The sequence below is a fragment of the Haliotis rubra genome, unplaced genomic scaffold, assembly GCF_003918875.1.
Source record: "Haliotis rubra isolate DU_JTF1 unplaced genomic scaffold, ASM391887v1 Scf128, whole genome shotgun sequence".
Taxonomy (NCBI): domain Eukaryota; kingdom Metazoa; phylum Mollusca; class Gastropoda; order Lepetellida; family Haliotidae; genus Haliotis; species Haliotis rubra.
The window spans coordinates 198383-222348 of NW_025765203.1; the positions used below are offsets into that span (position 1 = coordinate 198383).

Here is a 23966-nt window from a genome sequence, read left to right on the forward strand (position 1 = left end):
AAACATAACAAGCCTTACTCTTAAAACGTTCGAGGCATCCTAAATTTCTGAACCCTATGAAATAACAGGTTTCATTTGAAAATCAGGGCGCATCTTGTCTGGAGACATTGTCAATTTGTGGAGACTGTGTGCGTGCGTGCGTGCGTGCGTGTGTGCATGCGTGCGCGCGCGCGTGTATGCGTGTCTGAGAGAGTGCTTAGGTGGGTTACACATGTGGCATGTCGTTTTGCTTCTTTCACTTGACTGTTGGAAACAGGAACCAAGATTGGTTTAAACATATGGTTATTTCCCCAAAGCAGAAACCTGGATAGGCAAACAAGCCTAGTGGCTTATATTAACGCCGCTCTAGTTCATTGTTCAAAATTAATAGCTGGATACATAAATGAAATAATTTGACAACAAAAGAATAAAACCATAACAGATACATGTATATGATTGAGTAACAAATATGTTACAAATATGGAACCAAGAATGAAGGTGGTTGTGTGATCATCGCCTAGCGACAACTGATATATTGACTAAAACCGACAGGGTAGAAACTGTAAGTGCCTATCACCTCTATAACTAGTACAGCCAGCATGTCTATAAATAATTTTCAAAAACATATGTCTATGTACTTTTGAAATACTGGGACTGTAAAACAGCCGTCAGTCATAATTTATTCAACGGCAGTTGTTAGTAGCATTGATGAGATCAATAGCATCGATAACACAACCATAAGACAACTAGCATGAGAGCATCAGTGTAATCGAACTCTCCCTCAACAGTGATAGGCCTAATTGATGTAATAGCCGTGGACCTATGGAAACAATGAAGCATAAACACCACAAACAACGCGCTGCCATCAATACGCATGTGAGGCAACAGGACATGAGATCTGTCGGTCGTTCTGTGGTCAGTACTGACATAGATTTTTCACAATTACAAGTCAGACCGTGTGAATGACAAAATATATTGACAAGACATAACTCAAATTGTCGCTGTAACTTGTCATTCGACAAATGATGTTGTTTTTCGAGGCAAACCTTTTCACTTCGTGATTTAGTTTGTGGCTGATGAAAACTATGACACTGTCCCTTAAAGCCTCCTCTCAACCATGATGTTATGTGCCTTTAGCAAACAGAAGCCGACAGACTAGATGACATCATTAATGATGTATGCACCGTACTTCTTCATCACAAGAAGAATCCCAACAGACGAAGGAACATGTCAATGGAGGGTTCTGTCTTTACGATGATAATGATTATTCTACAAATATCAAAATATATGTTTGGTTCTAGCGATGCCATTTGTGTCGGTGTTGTGAACTTACTTCCACAGGGGAAAGCGTGCATCGAGTGCCATGTTTCAAGTATTCTCCAAATGAACTGTTAACTCATTCTGACAATGTAATCATGGTGGGCGATTGTAATACATTAACCTTACAAACTTGATGAGCGTATACTGAAAGAAATGCACTTAAATCACTTAAATATCCATGGTTATTTAGGTGCAGTGACGCTTTGGCGATAACACAAAAATGACTGAAGTACTTGCAACAATAAGGATGAGAATCTATGGGTGTTGTCTTGTTTCTACATATTTATTCATTTTATTTTGTTTATGCAGTTTACCGCGTTGGACAAGAGGAAGGCAATTGGTAATTAGTTGATGATGATAATTGACAAATTGGAAACGCAGATAAACATACAAACTCCCGTCATGAGTCACATTCTTGTCTGGATATATGACTATTTCCAGGTGTAACAAATAATCAAGGTTACTAATGTTTCTTAAGAAATAGCAGAAAAACATCTACTCGTCCCAGGGAGACTTTAAAGGGACGTTACTTTTGGTTGAGTACTTCTTACTTCCATAATGTGAAGTTGCGGTAAAGGTCCGTATACCGCAGTCCTTGTATGTCGAATCATAATAGATCATAGAAGTTGTTATCAATAAAGCACCTTCCCTTCATTCTTACTCGCCAACCTCTGATTAAAATGACAATCAAACAGATCAAGGATCTTGAGACATTTTCTCACCGAGAATCCCCATGGTTGTGAAACAGAAAATCATGAATACATAATGACAGCCACACAGTAAACTCCACATTAAAGGGCTCTTTAAAAACCTTCGGCGCACTGAGACAAACAACAAAGGAACTGCTACTCTGTGCATCAGCAGTTTGCAGAGAGCTGGTTACCATAAGTGATTTTTACATTAGCAGCACTCGGTGGCTGTCAAGTCAGTGTTACTAAACAAAACGATACAGGTGTTCATACGACCAAGCTTTCAGTCCTCCGACAAGTGTTGTATTGTTGGCAGACTGTTACGTAAATTGGGAACACATCAGAAAGTATCTGGCAGAAGTTGTGGGAATTTCTAGACTGCTTGGTCAATATCGGGACTACCAGGATTTGTTTGGAAATTAGATGTAACTTTTAGAAGCTACATGTTTTTGAGATCTGCGACACAAGTTTAACAATGTGATCTTGGGCAGTGGAAGGAGCGAGGGACTGAACGTTGTGGAGTACAAACACTTAATGTCATCATATGTGAGAGACATTTGCTGAACATACGATGTTCCTGCTGTCAGTTGTTCTAACTACTATGTTACAAGCCAGGTTCGTTACCGTATCTCTATGTAGTGCAGCTCCACCCTAGATAGTTGCCCACATTGTTGAAGTATTGATATATCAATACCTAGGTGCTGTATTACACGATCAAATAATCATGTCTTTCAAAAACTGTTTTCTTTCATAAAATTACATTAAACGTTCCTCTAAGCGTTTCTAGCAAATGTGTCTTTCGAATTAATCATGGAATTGAGCAAGACTAAAGAAAAACAGATTGTGTGTATTTACAATAATACACTTTTCTGACCGAATAGTTACGAGCTCAGATAAACTCTAGATGATGATTGTTTCGAGTTACACATTTTGTTTGTTGGATTTCAGTTTGGCCTGCAATCCATACTTCTGTACAGGAAGAGCAGAGGGTGAATACTTTTGTGACCCTGCTGATAGCGCTTCCTACTATCGCTGTGTTTTTAACAAACCCTTTCACTTCACTTGCGGTCCTGGTACTGTATATGATGGCAGTATATGTAACTGGCCTGACCAAGCATGCATTAAAAACCCTGTGCCCGATCCAGTACCCGGCGAGGTTGTAGGTGGAGTCTGTGTCCCCACTGCTACTAGTATCGAAACCACTGTTGCAATCGGAACTACACAAACGACCGGAAGTGCTGGTAATATCGAAACCACTGTTGCCATCGAAACTACACAAACAACCGGAAGTGCTGGTACTATTGAAACCACTGTTGCCATCGAAACTACAGAAACGACCGGAAGTGCTGGTAATACCGAAACCACTGTTGCCATCGAAACTACACAAACGACCGGAAGCGCAAGTAGCCTGAGAACTACAGCAATGCCATCAATCACTGTAGGTAGGTGATTTATTAGATCGATTGTTAATTCTAATCACATAACACCTCACACCTCACACCTCACATCTTCTATAAATGCGTACCCGTGAAAATCCGGATTAGAATTGATCTTCAGTAACCCATGCTTGTCATAAGAGGCGACTAACGGGACTTGGTTGACACATGTCATCGTATCCCAGACTCGATTATTTACAGACCGCCGCCATTTAGCTGGAATATTGCTTTAAGCGCGAAGGCTGGAACAGTATCATGATGGTCAGAGCAGTGACGTTTTTTGATATTCTAATACGTGGCATCATATTAGAATGTCTTAAAATACACTCAATAGTCTTGCCTTTAATATATCCCAAACGGAGCTGAATTCGACGTTCTGGTGATTTCGACGATTGCATAGCTCGCGCTATATCGGGGGAGTACGTGGCGACCGGAGTGCAGAAGCAATTTCATCGGTAGGGCAGATGACCAGCGGCTGTCGTGAGAACTTTTATTGACGATTGAAATCCGGAAGTTAAGTTATATAAAAAGCAAACAAACATCAAAATTATTTACCCGTGATCGTTAATACTACTTCAGATGCAACTGCCTATATAACAAGAAATAGCAAGCGAATATTCAGTAAGATCAGTCGTCTGCTTGTGACAGGCAATATATGAATAGGAAGGCACGTTATCAAAACACTCCCTCGCAGTGCGGAGCGAAAAGTATGGCTCATCGTCGAAAACCCATACAAAATCCCCGTATGTTGAGAGCGGCAATGGTTTCGCCGATAGGATGTCATCAACGCTATTTTTGTAGGAAAGACTTGATCTTTTTGTGTGAACTAGATGAACATATCCTTTATTACTCAAGGTTAGTTAAATAAAACCTTTAAATGATATTAAAGATTAGAATTACGTTTTTGTCTTACATGGTCGAAAACCCCTGTCACCGGGCTATCATCTGTTACCTCTTTAATACGTGAATAGTGTATTGCTACCACTGCCGCGAACTAGCCTGAGTGGCTTGTGCGAATAAAGAAATTGATCATGGTTGATCAGCGTTTAGTGAAAGAGGGGGTTCTAACTTCAGGGATAGAGATACTGCTAAGAATGAGCACTCTATGAGTACTCGATCAGGTTCATGGTTATCAATAGCTTGTGTAGCATCGCTCCCACTCATCATTTACTACCCGTGAAGGTCCGGGTTAGAATATTGATCTTCAGTAACCCATGCTTGTCGTAAGAGGCGACTAACGGTATCGGGTGGTCAAGCTCGCTGACTTGGTCGACATATGTCATCGGTTCCCAATTGTGCAGATCGATGTTCATGCTGTTGATCACTGGATTGTCTGGTCCAGACTCGATTATTTACAGACCGCCGCCATATAGCTGGAATATTGCTGAGTGCGGCGTAAAACCTAAACTCACTCACCATTTACTCCTTGATCTCAAGGGACGCTAGCCTGCTGGGTGGTTCAAGCGTTCGCTAGCCACGCCGGGTTCGAGTCCCTACTTGGCTAAAATGTATGAAGCTCAGTTCTCATGTCCCCTGGCATGCTGGAATATTGCTAAAAGCAGCGAAACTGCAGCTCCCTCACTCACCTGATCTACAAAGTACCAGCAGCAGTTGTGCAACATTCCTCTCCCTCTAACTCCTTGACTCACCACACGTGACTCACTAGTCCCGCGATGTTCAGCTAAAGCAGGTCAACCTCTCAAACTATTCAATATGGCACCGGTTCCCATCTAGACACTGTTACTCGACCCTCACCGAAACGGAAATGATCATCTACTGTCTATCCAACAAGCATCAACCTAAACCTCAAGCTATAAGTACATCCACACCCATACCGCCGTCTTACTGAATATCCTGTCCAAAATCTACCGGCACTCGTCCCTACATATCTGTATATCTTTCGCTCTCGCTCGAGAAATAGCAACATGTAGACTCTCGTTTTTCGATAAATTTGACATGTGGAATTATGAGGTACAACGTTGAAATATCAAACGATTTTAATGGTGCTTTGGAATGCGGAACAAAAAGAAGACATGTCTTCAGGTTTTGAAGAATAGCCAATGAATGGTTTTGGCAGATCTTTACCTCAGCTAACATACTGGCCTAAAATGTGGCATTATTTAATATGTCACTTATATCAAGCTCTTTGGGCAGCAGTCTGGGATAGAATGGGTTTATTCCAAGTATAGGTATCAAGCACCGACACAGTGTCAATATCTGGTGTAACCTCCGCCGTCTGCTATAGCATCCCTGACTCTCCTCCTCACTCACTGTATCAGACGTTGGATGTGACGTTGAGGCATAGCGTTATATTCTTAAAGGAATGCTTGAACAAAAAACATTAAGATTTTGTACTGGTGGATCTCTCTGGTGTGTTCTGCGATATGTAATGTCCCAAACTTGCTCTATGAGATTGAGATATGGACGTCTGGCGGGCAACGGTAGAATTGCTACTGCCTCTTGACGTATGAAATCACCACCATTGTTGTCATGAAGACTGACCACGAGGATGGCCATCAAAACGTGTTACAACAAGTCTAGGATGGCAGTGATGTACTGTTGTCCTTTTAGATTTTGTCTGATCGTAAAAAGGAAACATATCACGGCCATCAGTCATGAACAAATAAATTCGACGTGCGTGCCACCATTGCACCCTTCACCATGACCGCCACTTCCAGTGACGTCGACCTTGACACCATGCTAGTGCTCCTATGTGCTCTGGAGATAACGGCAGCTGGGTCGTCTGGCTCTATACATGGTCGACTTAAGGCGATTTCGGAATGTTCTGCTGGACAAACGACGATGTGGAAGCCCCTCTGTTTTCTACACACCACTTGACATTAATTAAAGAAACCTTGTGATTCTGAGAAGGGCTGTATTCTCCCTAGGAGTTGTCGATCAGACGGTCCTTAACCTCATTTGCTGATGTTTTCTGATCAGTCGACTGACAGTCGATGGATGACAACGAACATTTCTTGCAGTAGCCCACAGTGATGTACAAGCATAACAAAAATCTACATTGGTATCCCCCCATTCCACATACCAATAGTTTGCCATTTTCGAGCAGTTGCCAGCTGAAGAAACCCTATATTTGCTTATCAACAACGAAATGAAATGATTTTCCATGTTATCGAACTGTAAGAACTATTTACAGTTTATTTGCTTAATGACCGCTACGTGCATATCTAAAATCAATGTATGGCGCACCCAAAGGATTAAAACATCATACAAACAAAAACAAATACGATATGAATATATATGGCTATATGGAGGTTACAAACCATAGGTGCTGCGATACTTCTTTTCATGTGTATATATTTTGACGGTGTTTATAACAGCCTTCTTTGTGATATAATTATCTAACAGACTTATCTATTTTCGTAATAACACATGACATATTTGGGATTACACTTTCTCAGTGAAGTACAAATTCTCGGACTTTTGTTGGTTTGAGACCCATCCGGGATTCAAACCCACACCCTCAGAGTCAGGCACCTAATCGCCAGCACACAAAGTCAGCCATCTAACCCACTCAGCTTCCAGGCCACGGACTTTGTGTACCCCTCTGATTTGAGTGAGTTGACTTTAAAGCCGCATTTAGCAATATTCCAGCAATATCATGGCGGGGGATACCAGAAATGTTCTTCACGCATTGTACCCATGTGGGGAATTGAACCCGGGTCTCCAGCGTGACAAGCGAACGCTTTAAGCACTAGACTACCCCACCGCCCCCTTACTCCCCTGATAAGTGTAAATTGGCACGACTCCCATGATTTGCATATCGACCTTTCAGTGGAGCATAGACGCATATGTGGTTTTTAAAACTTATTTGTGTGAGAAATTCATTATGGAAATGGAAGTACATACACATACTTGAGCTATGAGGAATTCTGTGCTTTCATAGTACAGTAAAGTGCACACCAGATGCTGAACTACCTCCTTTAATCATTGTAACGGCTTGACACGTGTCGCTGTCACATAATCATATTCAAACACTGTAAGTACCCTAAGGAACAGTTATTTATTTGATAGCATTAAGTAATTATATTACATCAGCGCAGGTGTCAGGTGTTTGTCAACAAATAGGTACCGTGGCAGGAATGGCTAGTCTTTATGGATGATCAACTTCTTCTTCTTTGCATGATGATGCTTGAAAACGGTATAAGTATCTATACCGAAACGTCGCTATTGCACAATAAAGAAGTTGATCATCCATAAACACTTGTCATTCCTATTAATTACAACTTCTAGAAATGCCTCTCAAACAGGTATCCTGGCGACAGGCAGCCTTATGTAGTTCTGGTGAGGTGAGGTGAAATTGGGTTTAAGGTCGTACTTGACGACCTGCATGCGTGTGTGTGGGTGGCTGCTTGTACTAGCCCAGACTTAAGCTGGTTTTATAGTGTTAGCTCACTGAGATACAATGCCACAGTGAAGCATGAATTCCCCACTCAGACACATTATACTGACTCCGAGCCGACCAGTCCTTGTTGTACCCATTAATGCCGAGCGCCAGGCAGGGAACAAATACCATATTTGACGTCTTTTGGTACGAAGCGGACGGGGATCGAACCCGCGACCTTTCACTCTCCGGGTGGACGCTCTAACCACTACACCACGGAGACGGTTCTGGGTTATGGAGGGTGTGGGTTATTCACAGAAATCATCATAAGTTCAAATATTACAGAAACAATGGAAAGGTGAAGGGGGAGGTATTATATAGTTTATTATCAGTACTTCTGCTACAACCCGTGAAGATCCGGATTAGAAACCCCTTTCAGCAAATCGTGCTTGTCGTAAGAGGCAACTAACGGGATCGGGTGGTCAGGCTCGCTGACTTGGTTGACACATGTCATCATATCCCAACTGCATAGATCGATGCCCATTCTGTTTATCACTGGATTGTCTGGTCCAGACTCGAGTATTTACAAATCGCCGCCATATAGCTGGAGTGTGGCGTTAAACAACAGACCAACCAACCTTCTGCTACAATGCGTTTCGGTTGTATTAGAAGTGAAACGTCTCATATCCAACTGGATATTTTAACCTGTATCTGCCGACTATTGGATGTCTTGTTTTGCAATCTTGTCGAACCTGACTCAAAGCAATGCTATGGTGGGATATAAATTCGAATTATTTATCCCAAGTAAACGAAGATTTGACGTCAACACTTCCCTGTTAACGCTAGCTCATCATCATACAGTTAAGTAGTGGGTCCTGGTCACAGTCAAAGATCGTCAGTTTCTAGGACTTTTTTATTTCACTATACAGTTGATATCTACCTCGGCTGAAAGATGGTAATTATATCTTATACATTGGGACACTTTTTACGGCTGGTCACAGTTTGGTTCCACAACTTCATTCTGTTTCCATGAACTTGGAGCTGCAGTGTTTGAGCACCGATGATACATAACACTGACACATAGATGAACACATTTACAACAGTAAATGAATGGGGAACATTCCTCAGTTATCTCCCTTTACCGCTTCGCCTATAGATGGCGCCAAGCACTACGGTCCTACGCGTACTTCCGGTATTTCGAAACTGTTCGGAGAAGTGTTTTCACCGCTAAGTATATCAACGCAGTACTACAATGCCTGCGACTTGCTGTTGTGTCCCGGGATGCAGCAATCGCGGTGGCTTGGCTTTTCCAAGTGATCCAGTCATATTAAAACGATGGATGGTGGCCATTCGTAGGAGTGACGATTCGAATCAAGGAAAGATGTGGAAGCCGTCAGCTTACAGTGTTGTGTGTCACGCCCACTTCCGACCGTCTGATTTCATTGCCGTCAATAGTTATGGTAAGAACAAAATATTTCCATGAAGGAAAAACGTTTCACATGGTTTGAACCATTCCGTGTTACTATTATTTCCCTTTAGCTCACAGCATTATTAATTTTATGGCAATTACATGTCGTGTCATATTATGTTGGTACAACTTTAAAACATGTTCCCCAACTTTTGTAGGATATGAACACTTTATCCGTAGTAATATTACCCAAACAGTCTAAGGAACAATTTACATGTCACGTTGGAATTGTAGGAAATAAATGAAGGTTCATTCATTACTCTGAAGCGGTTGTCAAATTTCCATGACCAGCCGCCATTTTCGTTATGTATACCTTATTCACTGGTTATATTTATTCCACCTTTTTCATCAATGAAAAGCTAATATCATACTCTACTCGTATTTTGAATCATTCTTGATACTTTATTTCACCCATGTTTTAGGTTAGCTTTCAACACGTTATACGGCATGTTGAGTTTACCTGGCCATTCTTCTCATACACAGCTCATAGATATCATAGCTCCCGGTGATACATCTGATTACAGTTACACTTTGATGTTAAGTTGAATTGAGAAAAGGTAATTAAAACTTTAAAGTTTTGTCCCTCCTGTCAGAGAAGGAGTAGGCAAGTAAATGGGAATGGAGGTCGATTTCCTATGAAAAAAATCATGAACATGTTTTATGGTTATTGATATTTCACAATTGTGTTTGCATGTGAACCTGATAATTGAATATTTACTGCTTGTTCTTAAAATCCTGTTTAATTATATTCATGTTTGAAAAGTTGTTTTTTATTGACCATAACCATTGTCACAGTTCCTTTACTTTATTATTGAATTGAAATCATCCTGGAATGTCAATGCATATTTGACATTTTTCATTTTAATGCATCATATTACATCTTCCTACAGGTTTTCCAACAAGCTGAGACCCAGATGACTCAAGAATACAGGTTCATGTTTGTTCACTTTTGGCATGATTTTGACAGAGATAAGTCATGTGCACTTGTTGAAGACAATACTTAATGTCGAGTACTCCATGTACTGTTGGCACTACACAAGAAATTATAAGATAATTTATGTTTTGAGTCTCCATAGTTTAAATGTTAGGTTAATTTTACAGTTTATTATTCATGTCAACCATTAAAAGTTTTTCCACCTAGACTCGTGTCAAAATTTCAGTGATTATTTTTACATTGTGACAGAACATACTGTGCCCATGGAAATTTGTTGTTTCACTACAAGGTGACTTAAAATCTTATCATAACATAGCATCTCATAGTTGGTAGTCACAAGATAAGATTACCCAATTGTCATATTAGACATTATATAATCGTATGGTTTTTCCAGGATGTACACCTCTGAGGAAGCAAAGAAAACTGGATGCTGTGCCTTCAATATTTCCCTGGACCAAATCAGCCGACCCACTTGAGGCCAATAGAAGGCAGTGTCGTGTCGAACAACGGGAGAGCAGAAAGAGGACATTTGATACTATGAATGTTGAATGTGATATTGAATGTAACATCAATGAGTTAGCAGGGGAGGAAATAATTGACCATATTGAATTTGATGATATGAATTCTGAGCCGCACAATATTTCTCAATGCAGTGCAGAGGCTGTGTATGAAAATACGTCAAGCCAGACAGATAAATGTCCAATGCTTTCGATACAGAGTATCATGTTCAATGCTGCAGCAATTATGTTTTACACAGGACTAGCAAATTATACAGATTTCACTTTTGTACTTGCAAGTTTGGGTCCTTGTGCATATCATCTGAATTACCTGTACAGTAAAGTAGACAGTATGACCATTAGTGTTGAAAATCAGTTGTTTTTAACACTTATGAAATTGCGGAGACACAAGACTAATTTCGAACTTGGTCTTCATTTTGGAATTTCTGAGAAAACTGTTATAAATATATGGATCACTTGGGTAAATTTTATGTATAGACAGTGGAGTGAGCTTGATAACTGGCCTGAAAGAGACTTAGTGCATTACTTTTGTCCTTCTGACTTCAAGTCCAAATTTCCTTCTACAAGGATTATCATAGATGGTACTGAATGCCCCATCCAGAAACCTAAACGCCCCATTGCTCAGCAGTCTACGTACTCAACCTACAAGAATCGTAATACAATTAAAATCCTTGTTGGATCTACACCCGGTGGTCTTGTGTCATATGTGTCACCTGCATATGGTGGCTCCACAAGTGATCGTCAGATAGTAGAGCGTAGTAGTTTGATGGTGTTGTGTGACCCAGGGGATAGTGTCATGGCTGATAAAGGTTTTAATGTACAAGATATATTTGCACCCAAAGATGTGACCATTAATATGCCAACATTCTTTTCAAAGAAAAACCGTATGTCTGGCAAGAGTGTTATACGTGATAGGAAAATATCAAGCAAAAGAGTTCACATTGAACGTATTATTGGTCTGGCCAAAACATTCAAAATACTGACTGAGCCACTCAACAGTTCGGAAACCAAGCTAGCCACAGAAATAACCACAGTTTGTTTTATGCTTTGTTCTTTCAAAAAGTGCATTGTTCCTTCTTCTTGCTGATCAGGACGGTTACAATTACATGTTTTCCTGCTGTTTTCAGTGTATGTATGATTGAACATTATTGTTAAATAATGATGAGGATACAGTGAAATGTTATGAGTCATGCTGAGACCAGAAAGTGAAAGTCTGGTGAAATAGTAATTAAGATAAATGTGTGTAACCATGCTCGCTTACTGAAATTGGGAATTTATGATATCAGTGAATTCTGATGTGGTTATTGTTGATTCAGGTGAAAACATGAAAAAAAACAAGAGACACACATTGTAAATCTGTACCTACATAATTCAAACTCCATGTTTCTACCTCAACAAATGCAAAAACAACATTAAAGTTGTAAATGTAATTTGTAAATGAACAACTCAATAATGTTATTTCATTCACCCCCAATTTAATCAATGATGTACAGCTTATTGAAACAATGAAACCCACAATGACTCATAAGGGGTATAGATATATGTCCATAGAAATAGTTGACAGAGCTTGATTCAACTCCAGAGCAACTTATCATTGTAAATTGCATCCCAATGTTTATGTCTCAATTTCACCAGGCATATGTACAAAAGTTAAACACTGAGGCATGATCTTTGAAGATTCTGAATGCCCCTTGATTTTATCTAGCATACATCACTAATCCCTGTGTTATGTGTACATGTATGTTGTCATGTTTTCATCTGCTTGAACCTCACTACTGCTCACTATTACATGTGACAGTAACTGTATTTAATGAGACAAAAGATAGCGTCTCTGTTTGGAACCATAGTGACATCTTCAAACAGATTCTAGATTATGTGCTCACTTTTACATGAAACAGTAACAGAAAATGTATTATTTTGTATTCATGTTACAGTAACAGAAAATGTATTCATTTAGAAGAGTAATAACATCTCTGTTTGGTGACAGAGTGACATCTTCAAACACTTGGAACTTCTAGATTATGTGCTCACTGTTACATGTTACAGTAACAGAAACTGTGTTAATTTAGAAGAGTAATAACATCTCTGTTTGGTGACAGAGTGACATCTTCAAACACTTGGAACTTCTAGATTATGTGCTCACTGTTACATGTTACAGTAACAGAAAATGTATTCATTTAGAAGAGTAATAACATCTCTGTTTGGTGACAGAGTGACATCTTCAAACACTTGGAACTTCTAGATTATGTGCTCACTGTTACATGTTACAGTAACAGAAACTGTTTATTTAGAAGAGTAATAACATCTCTGTTTGGTGACAGAGTGACATCTTCGAACACTTGGAATTCTAGATTATGTGCTCACTGTTACATGTTACAGTAACAGAAAATGTATTTATTTAGAAGAGTATAGCATCTCTGTTTGGAACCCTGCTGTTGTTTCAATTACTATATTTGTGTCTGGTCATGAATGTCCAAACATGCATAATATAATAAGTTCAGCATTAAAAATTGAAACAACATCCAGTCTTTCCTCATTGTTTGTTTTTGACTACTGACACATGTGTATTATCCATAGGTAATATTATGTATGTCAGTACAATGTATTTTGAATTTACCATGAGTATCTGTCATAATTTCTGAAATAGAATTTATCCAGTAATGCCTTTTTGAAAAACTTGTCATAAAATGACACAAGTTTTCCAACCATAGATTCAATGAAATGATCATGCCGGGTTATAGTAAAATACTTCAAATCCTTCAGTGTGTATACAACAAATATACACTGTTTTCTACCAGTACAGTAGAGCTGCCCTTGCACTTGAAAGAAATATGGTCTGCTGGTGTCGAGGGTCAGTTTGCCATCAGATACTTTCAAATAGGGAACAGTTATCTCAGAGATTACACGGTCCTTAGAAGCAAATGGACATTTCACCTCAACAGTGGTATCATCTCCAAGAATTGCATCTGGAGAAGCTGCGAGGAATGGATGAACATCCGACACAAACATGCCACATGGTGAGGTTTTGCAACCACTTGACTTTTGGAAAGCTTTTATTGCCACCTTTTCATATTTTCTCCCATGTCTTAGTGGTGGACTCTGAATGTCCTCAAAAGGCTCGGTCATTGTTCGAGCAAGTTTATGAAAGTCAGTTTTGTCTGATGCCAAACAAATTTTACCAAAATTGGATGAAGAAATTCTCTTTGTGTGTTCAGTTCTCCAGTCCTCGCTCTTCGACTGTTTACGGGTAAGTATTTCAATGTTGCTTTTGTCAACATCAGATATTTCTGATATATTCTGAGATTTTAAGTATTGATCAGCTGAACTTAATTCAAGATAGTCATGATCATGATTAACAGCAAACGGATCTGCTGGAGGAAACATTTGAGAAACTGGTAAGGTATTAACACAAGGGTGGTTTAACCACACATTGCGGAAATAGTCAGGATAATTTGTGACTTTGCGATATTTCACTGGTCGGGGATCAAATATAACGCCCAGTTCACTGTTACACAAGTCAAGATCAGCTGCCTTAATTGGGCTGCCTGTATAGGGTTTGCTTTTATGAAAGGTTTGTAATCTTTGTGTACAGGTTTCTTCTGTTAGCAAGTCACCTGTTGTTGAAAATGTGTGCATAGCAAATAATACTGCACAAATGTGCTTGCAATGTCCCGAGGGACCCTGGCCTGCAGCGCACTCGCATTGCCCCTCCACAACAGAACCATCCTCATCAATTGCTACATCAACCTTGTACGTTACATGCTTCTTCATTTCAGCATGGCATTCAGATTTGAGGAAATACATATTACTGTCAATGTGATTTGAAAATCGGACATACTTCAAGAACCTACTGGTGTAGAGATTCTTTGCACTCATACCAAGTTTCTTTTTAAATGGTTGTAGATAAGAATGAATGGACTCATAAGCTAAGAATGGGAGCTTGCTGTCACTATTAACATCCTTATATGTGTCAACCAAAGGCAGTGTCATTTCAAACTCAGGTTCAAGTTCTGGCTCCCTCCCAAAATTACAGTTGCGGTCATAGCTCTCGAGTCTGAAACAACAGATGGAAATTCATGACTGTTACACACAAAAAAAATGATTGCAAATGAAAACAGTACAATATAACAATACCTGTGTTGACTTTAACCTGATTTTGCTTACACACAAATATTACTCAAGTTCCCGAATTCTATGTATACATGAAGCTAAAGTCATCTCTGAAGATATTTTCAGTACAAAAACTAGACATTTGTACTTGCATTAAAGTATTTACATACATTCTGATATCAGAAAAACTAAACAGCAAATATTAAAAGGATATTAGTAATAACAAAAGAATATGACGTGGCACAAAGTAACAATACATGCTGTTAACAAGGATTACTGATGTGTTTGCCTTTGACCGGAATCGAACCGGCGTCCAAAGTCTTTTAGACTACCATTCAAAAGCTTAATTACATCTAGTTTTCATGTTGAAAATAATACACAAAGTATGAACCCATCATACTTGTGATGCAAAAATAAATATGTGAACCTTTCACACTTGTGGATGAAATAAATGTGTGAACCTATCACACTTCCTGAAATAAGACGTGTGAACCCATCACACATTTCGAAAATAACATTTTAAATGTGGAAATATTAAAGGCACTCACTGTAAAGGACGATGAACCCGATAACCACCAGTCTTGCTTCAGCCACTGGATATTGTGGAGCTCCAGCATTTTTTTAAAATGATTATATAATACTTTGTTTTGCAAACTGTCAACCGTCACTGAGTAGATGAATAAATTATGGTGACTGATACTTCACTTACCTTCGGTATAAATCATATGGCCTTCACACCTCTTCCTAATATCGAAATGCGTCCTTAGTGACGTGAGCGAAAACTGAATCACTCATTAGACTCGTAAGTAGTATTTTCGTGCCAATGACAACGTTATATGTTGAATGCTCGTTGTCCAAACAGTAGTAAACTAAACCTATGTTTGTTCTATCAATGACCATTATATCAGGATCGCAATGTGTAATGTAACGTAATTGGGGACAAATAATAATTTACTTTGATAAGTTTACCATCAAACGGCAACGTTAGAAACTTACCGTTCAATTAGGTCGATTTTTCGTCCGGACACTCTTGCACCCCGTGCCTTCAGCTCTGTCTTCAAGTCTGGCAACTTCCAGCTTCCGTAATTCATTCTTCTAATTCCGGAAAATTGTGCAGGTTAATGTTTTACTGAAGTTCGAACGATTCCGATATATTCCCTTGAGTGTTTAAACCCGCGATTGTTGGACCGTAACTACCGCAGCGCCCCAAGCGGGCAAGGGGGCGCAACTCCAGGAATGTTCCCCATTGATGAAGTTGCATTAATGACGTACCTGTCCAACAATTTGACATGATTGTGCCCAAGGGTGTGAAGATATTGGTTCCTAACGTTAGCTATTTACTGCATGAGCTTGCTATATCTAAGACAATACAACTGACCACTAAATCGTTTGTTGGGACAGAACCTAATGCTATTTACTGCATGAGCTTACCATATCTAAGACGATACAACTGACCACTAAATCGTTTGTTGGGACAGAACCTAATGGTATTTAGTTTTCCTTTACTGCACGAGCTTACCATATCTAAGACGATACAACTGACCACTAAATCGTTTGTTGGGACAGAACCTAATGGTATTTAGTTTTCCTTTACTGCACGAGCTTACCATATGTAAGACAAAACAACTGATCAGCTAAATCGTTTGTTGGGACAGAACCTAATGGTATTTAGTTTTCCTTTACTGCACGAGCTTACCATATGTAAGACGATACAACTGATCACTAAATCGTTTGTTGGGACAGAACCTAATGGTATTTAGTTTTCCTTTACTGCACGAGCTTACCATATCTAAGACAATACAACTGACCACTAAATCGTTTGTTGGGACAGAACCTAATGGTATTTAGTTTTCCTTTACTGCACGAGCTTACCATATCTAAGACGATACAACTGATCACTAAATCGTTTGTTGGGACAAAACCTAATGGTATTTAGTTTTCCTTTACTGCATGAGCTTACCATATCTAAGACGATACAACTGACCACTAAATCGTTTGTTGGGACAGAACCTAATGGTATTTAGTTTTCCTTTACTGCACGAGCTTACCATATCTAAGACAAAACAACTGACCACTAAATCGTTTGTTGGGACAGAACCTAATGGTATTTAAGTTTTCCTTTACTGCACGAGCTTACCATATGTAAGACAAAACAACTGATCAGCTAAATCGTATGTTGGGACAGAACCTAATGGTTTTTAGTTTTCCTTTACTGCATGAGCTTACCATATCTAAGACGATACAACTGACCACTAAATCGTTTGTTGGGACAGAACCTAATGGTATTTAGTTTTCCTTTACTGCACGAGCTTACCATATGTAAGACAAAACAACTGATCAGCTAAATCGTATGTTGGGACAGAACCTAATGGTATTTAGTTTTCCTTTACTGCATGAGCTTACCATATCTAAGACGATACAACTGACCACTAAATCGTTTGTTGGGACAGAACCTAATGGTATTTAGTTTTCCTTTACTGCACGAGCTTACCATATGTAAGACAAAACAACTGATCAGCTAAATCGTTTGTTGGGACAGAACCTAATGGTATTTAGTTTTCCTTTACTGCATGAGCTTACCATATCTAAGACGATGCAACTGACCACTAAATCGTTTGTTGGGACAGAACCTAATGGTATTTAGTTTTTCTTTACTGCATGAGCTTACTATGTCTAAGACGATACACCTGACCACTAAATCGTTTGTTGGGATAGAACCTAATGGTATTTAGTTTTCCTTTACTGCACGAGCTTACCATATCTAAGACGATACAACTGACCACTAAATCGTTTGTTGGGACAGAACCTAATGGTATTTAGTTTTCCTTTACTGCACGAGCTTACCATATGTTAGACAAAACAACTGATCAGCTATATCGTTTGTATGGACAGAACCTAATGGTATTTAGCTTTCCTTTACTGCATAAGCTTACCATATCTAAGACGATGCAACTGACCACTAAATCGTTGGTTGGGACAGAACCTAATGGTATTTAGTTTTCCTTTACTGCACGAGCTTACCATATCTAAGACAACACAACTGATCACTAAATCGTTTGTTGGGACAAAACCTGATGGTATTTAGTTTTCCTTTACTGCACGAGCTTACTATATCTAAGACAAAACAACTGATCAGCTAAATCGTTTGTCGGGACAGAACCTAATGGTATTTAGTTCTCCTTTACTGCACGAGCTTACCATATGTAAGACAAAACAACTGATCAGCTAAATCGTTTGTTGGGACAGAACCTAATGGTATTTAGTTTTCCTTTACTGCATGAGCTTACCATATGTTAAACAAAACAACTGACCACTAAATCGTTTGTTGGGACAGAACCTAATGGTATTTAGTTTTCCTTTACTGCACGAGCTTACCATATGTAAGACAAAACGACTGATCAGCTAAATCGTTTTGTTGGGACAGAACCTAATGGTATTTAGTTTTCCTTTACTGCACGAGCTTACCATATCTAAGACAATACAACTGACCACTAAATCGTTTGTTGGGACAGAACCTAATGGTATTTAGTTTTCCTTTACTGCACGAGCTTACCATATGTAAGACAAAACAACTGATCAGCTAAATCGTTTGTTGGGACAGAACCTAATGGTATTTAGTTTTCCTTTACTGCACGAGCTTACCATATGTAAGACAAAACAACTGATCAGCTAAATCGTTTGTTGGGACAGAACCTAATGGTATTTAGTTTTCCTTTACTGCACTTAGCTTACCATATCTTTGTTGGGAAGAACCTAATGGTATTTAGTTTTCAACTGAGACGATACAACTGATCAGCTAAAATCGTTTGTTGGAACAGAACCTAATGGTATTTAGTTTTCCTTTACTGCACGAGCTTACCATATCTAAGACAATACAACTGACCACTAAATCGTTTGTTGGGACAGAACCTAATGGTATTTAGTTTTCCTTTACTGCATGAGCTTACCATATCTAAGACAATACAACTGACCACTAAATCGTTTGTTGGGACAGAACCTAATGGTATTTAGTTTTCCTTTACTGCTGCACGAGCTTACCATATCTAAGACAATACAACTGATCACTAAATCGTTTGCATCTAGTTGTAGTCACAACAGTAGCAACGAACTTCCCCGAAACATTCAGAATGTGTTTCTTTGTCATAACTTTCATGAAAATACGCCACATCAAGCGGGATCAAACTGTAATGCAAACATCATGGACAACGTGTTTCTTACGGCATTGACGTATTTAAGTATTTTTACACCAGATGTCTTTCAAACTGGTGATCAATACCTAGTTTGTATCAAAACAGTTTGTCAAAAACAGCCTTTCCAACGCGGCGGATTCTAGAGAGAGTTCTTTCTTTCATACAACTGTATTCCGGGATGTTGTGTACATGCAGATGTGTGTATACAGGCAAATGAAGTGCCACGGCAAGACAATGGGTACTGCTCTCTGAGACACAATGACAGGCTTGTTGGTGAACAATTCTAGAAGTTTCACTTGTTTCGTCTTAATCTACTATCAAGTTTGAAAAGAGGATCAGAGGTACAACATCTCCCCAATGACCCCAATGAAATGTTTTTCATTTTTAATTTTTTTTAAATGTATACAAAGGCTTGGATTGTTACACATAACTTTATCCAAGAAATTCCAGTTCCATGATGTAGAAAGGACTAAGTACGTTTTACATAATTCTCAATGTGGGTTTTCGGAAGTGAAATTCACTGTTACCTAAACGTATGAGTTGTTTAACAACTTTCTGGCATGTTACATAAAGACCAAAATGCAACCTCGTATTTCGGTGAATGTACCTAACTCAAAAAGGATTCTATTGAAAGTTTAAAGTTCATTCTTTCAACCGTATTGATAATAGTAATTACCATTGGAGCAGACGGATTTGTTCCCACAGTATATATTATAATACTCATATTTTCGTGTACACTAATCAATACCAACGGGGTGGACATATACTAAATCTATTGGTCGAAATGTCAGATAGTTCTGTCTTTGGTGTAATTATTGATCAGCACCTAAAAACTATATATAAACTGTGGTGACCTTGTTGTCAAGGGCGCCCCATCTTTCATCAGAGCTGCTCACGTAAATTGAGTAGAAGTACATTTTGTCTAGCTGAAACAGGACATACAACTCAGAAGATGGATTGGTGCGGAGTGTACATTTGGATCACTATTGCTGAGGTTCAGTGAAGTTCCTTGTATACGTCAGAAACCCGAGGTTTGGGGTGTGACTCCTGGTTAGCCCTGATGATGTTTCTAGGTTTGGCAGCACCATTCCCATGTTCTAGAGTTCCACCATTTCCTCCATTACATGGACATGGTATAACTGGAATACCGCTTACAGCGACACTCACTCACTCACTCTGTTCAGTGAAAGGTTCAGTATCGGTTACATAAGAGTTCTGCAAACTCAAAGACATATTATACAAAGACTTGGAATGACTTGTCGATCAGATGTAACCGACAACAAACATGATTCTGATGAAGGCAGCCAATTTGACGGTGACATTACCTGAGCTTAATGTTCACAAAAATGTGTTTCTGTTCAGCCATGGTGGGCATAAAACTATACAGGTTACAACATACTGTGACCCAATTTAACACAGTTAAAACGCGCATTGCCCACCACCGGGGTAGGTGATGCTCCATCACAATTATGGTTTCCCTACTATTAACTGGTATTTTAACTATTCTGCTCATCACAACAGATGGGTCATAACTGTTATTGCCCACCAGTGGGGTAGGTGATGCTCCATCACAATTACGGTTTCCCTACTATTAACTAGTATTTGAACTATTCTGCTCTTCACCATAAATGGGTCATAACTGTTATTGCCCACCAGTGGGGTAGGTGATGTTCCATCACAATTATGGTTTCCCTACTATTAACTGGTATTTTACCTATTCTGCTCATGACAACAGATGGGTAATCACTGCCGTGAAGCGACAAACAGAAGTGACAACTTTACTGTCTTGATTCTACCCGACTCTCAGACCTGTCTTTGTATGGTGATCGTTAGTAGCTGATATTTAGATCTGTTGTGCTGACAGTCCAGAGAATTATGTTCTTGATTCTATCCATTTAAAACAGCAGACATTAAAAATCATCACCAGAGAGAAAATATGAAATGTTAAGATGCGTGTTCATTACGTATATGCTGTGCAACTTCCAATAACTAAGGCACGACTTCGTAAGTACCCGTGTTCGTGGCTTTCATCGAAGGGGGGAACCCAAAGCACTTTCCTCCACAATAAGCTGACACGCAGTCACAAAGCTTGAATGCTGTTAAAAAAGGAATTAAAAACAAACTCATTGACTAATTCCCTCCAATCTTCGTGACAGATGCCTCAAAACAGACTGAGTTTGCTATGATTAACTATGATTAACAAAATTCTTGGTCAACGAGGTATTTATCATAAATTCTAGCACGACATTGTGTGATACTCGATTCACATCTTTTTGGCGATACTTCACCGCGTACTGTCTTCATATCCTTTCACCATCGGCAGCATCTTTGATCTTTTTGAGTACAAATTGAAGAAATTACGAAGCTGGAAAATCCCCAGGTCAACGAGACGTCCATTTATCATAAATCCTTCCACTTCCACTGTCCATGTATCCCACATAAAACGTCGCATGTCAGGTCTGTTCCAAATTGGGAATAGTAGAGTGGTTATCAACAATTATTTCCATGAATAAAGTTACGCTTTAAAAAAATATAATAATTGTACTTGCTCACAGTATAAACTGTATTTTTTTTATCCCCCGCAACGAGGATATTAAAATGGACTCCGTCCGTGCGTGCGTGCGTGCGTGCGTGCGTGCGTGCGTGCGTGCGTCCGTGCACATTTGTCTTTTCCGGAGCAGAACTCTAAAAACGTTCAATATTTCTTCACCAAACTTGGCACATACATTGATCTGGTGGTGTACTGGTGCCTTTTGGCAGTTTTGGAATTCTGAATAAAATATTTTTTGCGTTTCTATGGCAACAAGTTCGACTTAGACTGAAATTGGTGGTTGTGCTTTTTCCGGAGCAGAACTCTAAAACCGTGCACTATTTCTTCACCAAACTTGGCACATAGATTGGTATGGCGGTGTACTGGTGCCTTTTGGTAGTTTTGGAATTCTGAATAAAATATTTTTGGTGTTTCCATGGCAACACGTTTGTTTCGTACTGATATTGTTTGACACTATTTTCAGTTAGTATGATGTCTTGGGCTCATGAAAAGGTCTGTAATACTCTCAGATTGTGGTATCAAGGTTTTTTTACAGGCCATTGTATGTGGTGGAGGTCTGCGAGCATTTTCGTCACATTTGGTTTGCTGCCCGACAACACCTCAAAGTTAATTAATGATAGTTTTACTACTATCAATATGATCACTTTCATTTTGACTTCTGTGTACTGCTAAAGGATGTAGAAATTATTTGACATAATTTTGTTTTGAAAAATAAATCAAAATGGCCGCCACTTTGGCCGCCATTTTTTTTGTCGTGTTTTGCCTTCTCAGCACTTAAATTTACATAAAAATGAACACCGAATGTTTCCATTTACATCCAAAGTTGATACTTTTGATGTTTTTGACACTTGTTACGCGCCGTTTTATTGCTGGAATATTGCTAAAGGTGACGTAAAACAATACTTACGCACTCATTTACGCACAATTTTCAATAGCTGCCGCATGTTCTGGGTATTTGAAGTAAAAGGCCTATAATGTATTGGATCTTTTCTGTGTTGCAGATGATGAACAAGGGGTTATCTGGAACATCTACAGAAGGCATCCAAACATGAGTAGCTCATGTACAATGACACATGAGTCCCTGGTGGCCACGCCCATGTCATGTGGGTCTAAATGTACAACCACTGCAGGCTGTACAGGGTTTAACCTGTCCAAATCGCCCGGTAACGTGGTGGACGGCAAGCCTTATGAGTGTCGGCTTCTCACATGTCTGAATGACCATATGCTCTCTACCATAGCAGGACAAAACTTTTATGACCAGATATAGAACAATTGCTGTACACAGATAGTGGTAAGAGGTGTTTCGTTGGCGCGAGAAAGGACCTGAAACACGAAGATGACTTATTGACTCAAGAGAACTACATTACAAGTCGATTTTAAACGAATATATGTGAATATTAAACTTATGACGTAATATAACAATGTCAGCTGTTATAACGACAAAGGGGACATATTATGTTGACTGTTATATTGGTAGGCAGAGTCCAAAGGTGATATTGTAGAATTGAGTTATGTAAATCACTGAACATATAAATGTGTTCATTTACTGCTTCGAGTGTGCATACTTGAGCTCTTAATTCGTGTCCTAAATATACTCTCCCAAAAAAGAAACGCATATAGTAATTTCAACTGTATTTTTATGTTTATTTTGAAACATCTTGTAGGCGTTATGAGTCAATGAAATATAGCGAAATTGCACACTGGGAATGCAGACTTATCCGTCTTTGGCACCAACTCGAGGAAAGTCAGTTTGAGTGTCACATGGAGACGTGTGGTGGCGCTGAAGTCAATACCTCGGGTGACCACCGTGAGCATCCAGAACTGCACGGCATCGCCTCGGCATCGAACGAATAAGTCTCAGAATCTCGTGTTGCCCAATCGCAGCCGACTTTGCCTGTAGTGCCTGTGCGAGTTGCTGAAGTGTCTGGGGCTGAGGGTTACGGCGTCGTACCCGTCTGTCCAGGGCATCCCACAGATGTTCGATCGGGCTTAAGTCCGGTGATCTTGAGGGCCAGGGGAGAACATTGATGTTGTGGTTCTGGAGGAAGTCTTGAGTGTGACGTGTTGTGTGGGGCCTGGCATTGTCCTGTTGAAACAACTCCCTCTGGTGATCAATGATTGGAAGGAGGTGTGGGCGTAGGATTTCGTCACAGTACCGTTTAGCTGTCACGTTGCCCTGGATCATCACCAAATCACTTCTCCTACTGTAGGTGATCTCCCCCCACATCATAACACTTTCCCGGCCGAATCTTCCCACCTGGTGAACGCAAGCGTCGGCGAAACGTTCACGTCGACGTCTGTACACCCGCAATTTTCCATCGCGTCGTTCCAATAGAAATCGTGATTCATCACTGAACCAGATTCTACGCCAATTCGGTAGGTTCCAGGCCTGAACGTTGGTGCATCATTGAACTCGATGTCGACGATGT

The 23966-nt window shown here is 39.6% G+C and overlaps 1 protein-coding gene and 1 long non-coding RNA gene across 2 annotated transcripts; one reads left to right on the plus strand and one right to left on the minus strand.

Moving 5' to 3' along the window:
* Positions 1-9117: 9117 nt before the first annotated feature.
* LOC124266752 lies at positions 9118-10799 on the plus strand. Its single transcript, XR_006895842.1, has 3 exons — positions 9118-9226; positions 10125-10165; positions 10563-10799. It is a non-coding gene; the product is annotated as an uncharacterized LOC124266752 (long non-coding RNA).
* Positions 10800-10946: 147 nt separating this feature from the next.
* LOC124266795 lies at positions 10947-15980 on the minus strand. The gene is made up of 3 exons (XM_046701602.1): positions 15793-15980; positions 13482-14740; positions 10947-10996 (listed from the first exon to the last, which is right to left on the minus strand). Exons 1-3 carry the CDS (start codon positions 15885-15887, stop codon positions 10947-10949), a joined length of 1404 nt encoding a protein of 467 aa, XP_046557558.1. The 5' UTR covers positions 15888-15980.
* Between the last annotated feature and the right edge of the window lie 7986 nt (positions 15981-23966).